Source organism: Drosophila rhopaloa, unplaced genomic scaffold, assembly GCF_018152115.1.
Source record: "Drosophila rhopaloa isolate 14029-0021.01 unplaced genomic scaffold, ASM1815211v1 contig_4, whole genome shotgun sequence".
Classification (NCBI taxonomy): Eukaryota; Metazoa; Arthropoda; class Insecta; order Diptera; family Drosophilidae; genus Drosophila; species Drosophila rhopaloa.
Genome location: NW_025335134.1, coordinates 2,376,005 through 2,381,645, shown reverse-complemented (window position 1 = coordinate 2,381,645; position 5,641 = coordinate 2,376,005). Strand labels below are relative to the sequence as shown.

At 43.0% G+C, this 5,641-nt stretch overlaps 1 protein-coding gene across 1 annotated transcript; it reads right to left on the bottom strand.

The window, feature by feature from the left end:
- Nucleotides 1-1,309: 1,309 nt before the first annotated feature.
- LOC123038068 (uncharacterized protein K02A2.6-like) lies at nt 1,310-2,536 on the bottom strand. The gene is made up of 2 exons (XM_044461527.1): nt 1,870-2,536; nt 1,310-1,635 (listed from the first exon to the last, which is right to left on the bottom strand). Exons 1-2 carry the CDS (start codon nt 2,534-2,536, stop codon nt 1,310-1,312), a joined length of 993 nt encoding a protein of 330 aa, XP_044317462.1.
- Nucleotides 2,537-5,641: the final 3,105 nt, after the last annotated feature.

The following is a 5,641-nucleotide window of genomic DNA, read 5'->3' as shown; positions in this document are numbered from 1 at the left end:
GAATATCGCCCAACGCTATTTGTCATTAACGCAAATACACAAGCAAAACTATTTAAGTCTGATTCGTAAAATTTCTAATATGTACACATTTTGCAAATATTCTGCTTAGTAACAGCGATAATAACATACATTGATTTACTATACTTGTGTATGTATTCCAACGGCGATGAGCTGTCTTCCAGAGTGCGCTCCCGTGTATGTTAGATGGGGCTGGCAAGTCCAACGAAGTGTGTATATGTGCCCAAGCGGCAGCTACGATCTGGCTTCCACGACGAAGATTGTGATCACTTCTTGAAAAAACACGGTGGCACGGTGGAGAGTTGGCGACGTTGCCACTAAAAGGCACCAGTCCCCGCAGATGTATGTGTACCGGCGGCGGCGGTGGCAATTGACAATTGGTTCTATTGTATTCTATAGACGCGAAAAGTATTTAGTCAACAGTATCTTCAATACTTTTTTTAATTTTTAAATACCGTGGAATCTTTTCTCTTGTCCGTTCGATGTACTTTGAAGTGGCGGTGCATTAGCGATTTGCACGTAAAATCGGTTACCTAAAAGGGACTTAATTGTTTCAGATTTTATGAAAGACTCATTATCGCAATATATGGTTTTTGTTCGCCGATAGAAATTAATAAGTTGTAAGATTGCGATCTGAGACGTCAAAAGTTGGGTCTTCGTTCTCTGTCCGGATATTACCAATGATATCAGTATCACGAGTCGCTGTCTTGGGGCTCTGCAAATGCGCCAGTGCGGTTTCCTAACATGCTTAAAATTTTTCCATAATTTCCGGAGGTACTTCTATATCCTCAACCTTTGAAAAAATTAAATTTTGTACATTTTAATAATTTAATTTCTTCTGCTATTAATTATAAACTTTTTGTCTTTTAGGTCAAGTACGACGTCAGTATTTAAGTAAGTCTAGTCCAATTACGTTTGATGGAAAAACGTTGTTAAGTTCGTTTAATATATTGGGGAGCGTGCGTTGATCGATAGTATTATAGTTTATTAACCGCGAGTATTACAATCATAGATGTGTTCTACATAAGTGTGTGTCGGGAACTGGCTGCAAAGCTTAAGGCTTAACGCGAACAGGAGTATGTACGCAGTTATGAGTAATGCCAAGATCAGAGCTGCCAACTTTGGCCGCGGCAAATACAGAACACCCCTTAACACCCAGTTGAGGAACTATAGAATTCTGTAGGCTTCCTGTGTCGATGGGACCTACGAACTGGTGGTAATTCCGATTGAAGATCTTCACATTCCTCATAAGGGTTCTCTTCACAACTGTCTTTCTCCGTCTGGGAGTCCGTTAAAGCTGGCTCCTCTGGATCGGTCGGCTCGGGGTATCTTCGTCTTCGGTAGACTGGTTAGATTGTGGTAAACGACTACGAAGTTGATCCTGATGCCTTCTGATTACGCGATTATCTTCCAATCGCACGGTATATGAGATCGGTCCTGTTCGGACTCCGATTTCACCGGTGATCCACTTCGGTCCCGTAGCGTAGTTTCGTACCCAAACCGAATCGCCTGGAATGAAATGTTTGGAATTCGTAGAACTATTATCCTTATCAAACCGTATCTCTTGAGGTTGCAGCTTGTCGAAATAAGTCTTAAGGTGCCGGTTCATTAGCAATCCTGCCGGAGTGCGATTAGTAACAAAATGTGGTGTGGTATGCTAATTAAATAAATATCTGGCCAAAGTCAAGTCAATGTTTATGTTCTGGCCAGCCTTCCGTAAATAGTTCTTTGTGGACTGCACCATTCGTTCCGCTTGACCGTTAGTAGCCGGATGGAATGGGGCCGAGCGAATGTGTCTGATGAGATTATTGTCCGTAAATTCTTTAAATTCGGCGGATGTGAACGCTGTACCGTTGTCTGATACAATCTCGTCGGGTAACCCATGGGTGGCTGATAGTTGCCTGAGGAACTTGACGGCCGGCCCCGCCGCTGTTAAAGGAACTACTGCGACCTCTAGCCATTTAGAGAATGAGTCGACGACTAAGAAATATGTTCTCCCTTGAAATGGACCGGCATGATCTATGTGCAGGCGCGACCATGGTCCTCTTGCTAGTTCCCAGTGGTGAGTTTCGGTTTTTGGTTCTTCATTACGGTTTTGCTGACAAACCCCACATTTTTTAACAACGACCTCGATGTCGTCATCCATGTTGGGCCACCATACGTAGCTGCGCGCTATCAACTTCATCTTTACAATGCCGGGATGTGGGGCATGAAGTGCTTGTAGAATTGATTCGCGAAGTTTGGGTGGAATCACCGCTCTATTCCCCCATACCAGAACTCCTCTTATGGCAGAGAGTTCGTTCCGTCGGATGTAGAACTGATGCAATTGTTTTTCTTTATCCGATTGTTGGCCTGACCATCCCCTTAACACCCAGTTGTCTTTGGCCGTTTGTGATGCGATTTGTTGTGCGCTAACCAATGATTTTGCCGAAATTTCCAACATCAAAATGTCCTGGGGTCCTTTTTCCGCTAATGGTGGTTCTACCGGACAACGGCTTAAAAAATCTGCATTGCCCATTTTCTTTCCTTCCCGGTGTAACAGTTGAAAATTATAAGCGTTTAAGAAAATGGAGCAGCGCAACATGGTGTCGGAAATTACTGTTGGGACTGGCTTGCCTGTCGCGAAGATTCCCAACAGTGGGCGATGGTCGGTTATCAGAGTAAACTGTCGAACGTATACGTAGTCGTGAAATTTTTTAACTCCCGCGATGAGCGCAACAGCTTCTCTGTCAATTTGCGCGTATCCACGCTCGGCTTTAGAGAGTGTTCTAGAGTAAAACGCGACCCATCTGCGTTCTTGTGGCTGAGGACTGCCCCTAGTCCATAGGGCGATGTGTCGCATGCTAGTACTAATGGTGCCCTTGGATCGTAGTGGACTAGCAGGTCGTCTGATGTCATGAGCCGTTTTAATTCTCGGAAACCCCTGTCGTGTTCTTTCCGCCAATTCCAGTGTGTATTTTTGTCTAATGAACGGTGTAATGGTTCCGCCACTGTTGCCTTTTGCGGCAAGAAAACGTGGTAAAAATTTAGTAAGCCCAGGAACGCCTGTAGTTGCTTTTTGTCCTTCGGCGCTGGGGCTTCTGAAATAGCCTTTACCTTTTCAATTGATGGGCGTATGCCCATATCATCTATTTGGAATCCCAGGAACTGGACGGATGATACGCCAAATTTGCACTTGTCTTTTCGGAGTCGAAGACCGGCTTTGTCAAGTCGGTCTAGTACATCTTCCAGTCTCTGAGCGAGTTGTTCCTCTGATTTCCCCATAACCACTATGTCGTCAAAATAGGGTAGTACCCCAGGAATATGTTGTAGGGTGCTCTGTAGTCTGTTTACTTTAAACGCGCCTTTGTGTGTCGACAGCTTCTGTGCATCGCGGATTTGTTGTTTACCGCAAACTGCTGATAGACCTGTGACAAATCGATCTTGGCGAAGATAGATCTGCCCTCTATAGATGCCCACAGAGTGCTGACTGCTGGTATTTGATGGCAGTGGGGTTTGATGGCTTGATTAAGCGTCGACTTGTAATCGGCACAGATGCGGATTGAGCCATCCTTTTTTATTACGGGCACTAATGGTGTTGCCCAATCACTGTATTCTACTGGTTCCAATATGCCTTGCTCGTGTAAAACGATCAATTTCTTCTTCTACCATGTGCTTTATGGCAAAAGGTATTCGCCGTGGTCCCAATTTTATGGGTGGGTCATCTGGATATATGTGGGGTGAAACCGGCGGACCCGTATAGCGGCCGAGCTTCGAAGAGAATTTCGTCGATGTTGTTGCGGTGGTTGATGGCGTATACTCCCTCAATTCATATATCCATTGCGTTGAATCAACTGCGTCCAACGATATTCGAGCTCTTTACCTCAGCAATGATGATCGGTAGCCTATCAATCCTACGGCGGTTGTAGACTATTGACACATCTATAATTCCTCGCGTCCGTTAACTGACTTGCAGTTGCCGGGTATGTTAACACCGGGTATGTTACCCCGCGCGTTGATCGATTGTATTATAGTTTATTAACCGCGAGTATTACAATCATAGATGTGTTCTACATAAGTGTGTGTCGGGAACTGGCTGGAAAGCTTAAGGCTTAACGCGAACAGGAGTATGTATGCAGTTATGAGTAATGTCAAGATCAGAGCTGCCAACTTTGGCCGCGGCAAAAACATAGCAGTTCGGTAGTAAGAAAAATGTAGTATTTTTTTTTAAAAAATGGATGATACATTTTTTATTTATGGTTTTGTGACCATGGATTGACTTTACAGAAAATAATTTTTTTTAATTCTTTCATAGGCTTGATATAATTTTTGGAAGCCCCTGTGTCTATCAAAAGTTTGATTTTTCTTCAGGAGATTTTCCTTTCTATGAATAAGAGCAGGGAGTTATGCCAATAAATTTATTTCGTCGTATTCTACAAGGTCATCGTCTTCACCTTCTTCCTCGGTTACTGTAGGGTATTCGTCATTGTTGTTGTTGCATAGATCGTTGTGTAACGCCAAATGGTTTTTTCTTTGGTGTTTCGGCCCTGTATACTTTGCGGTACTATTACTGGGCCTTTTACTTGTCAGTTCCTGGTTACTGTAAGCGTTGAGTTGAATAATTTGCTGATTTGTCTGCTACTGATTGCTTTGGAGTTGTATATGAATCGGACCACTTTATTGATTTTGGGTTGGTTGTATAATACGAGATTCGCTATCGACGTCCATTGGCTGGACTGAATCCTGTATGAGTGGCTGTCTTAATCTTATATTGAAATGGGGGTTTTTACCCTCCGGCTTAAATCTAAAGTTTGTTACAGCATATTTTTCTCTGTCCTGCTGTCTTTACTCAGACTATTGGAGTTTTTATCTCCGTGCTTTGGGAACAATTACTTGCGAGCAAATACCGCGCGCTTTTGAGTGCCCTAGAACTTGGAGAATGCAGACGTGTTTTGCTCGAGCTCCAGAAAAACATTTAAAAAGTGGAAAACAAATAACTATAACTATAATAAGGTCAAAAACACGACAAAACAAAAAAAATAGTAATTACAAAAAGAGTAAAATAATAATTAGTGCTATGAAGAAAACAAGATCAAAATTATTTGAAAATAAAAAGGAAGTGCCACGAATAGTAGCTCAATGAGCGGCGATCCGAAAACCAGAGAAAAGGTTATCTTTCTTATTTCTCAACCCGTGATATAGAAGTAAAAAAACTTCTCAAAGAGCAACTCAGCCGTACTGACCACTGATAGTGCAAGAGCACCGTCTTGGCCCTATTCACCCCAACTTCCACTTCATGGAGCTTGCAGTGTAGTACCCCACCCCCAGCTTCGACTCACAGCTCAACAGTCACAAGCACTGTGACCTCAACAACAACATCAACAGTATCCGTTACCAGCGCCGAATAAACCCCAATTGTAAGTATGTGAGCCAATATCGGCAATATCAAACAACAACAAGCGGGTTCGGCTTTACAGACTGGCATGAACCGTTACAACCAAAATAAGCCCGAAAAATGAAATGGTTGGAAACAAACCAAAAACAAGAAAGGAAAGCTAACTTCGGGCGGAGCTGAAGTTGATATACCCTTGCAGAATATTCTGTAAATTATATTCTCCAAAATTATTCATATGATGCATTCTTA

Coding starts and splice junctions, on each gene's coding strand:
- LOC123038068 (XM_044461527.1), bottom strand. CDS start 2,536: ATGGGCAATGCAGATTTTTTAAGCCGTTGTCCGGTAGAACCACCATTA. Junction 1,636..1,869: donor CGAGATTGTATCAGACAACG/GTACAGCGTTCA, acceptor GCACTCCGGCAG/GATTGCTAATGAACCGGCAC.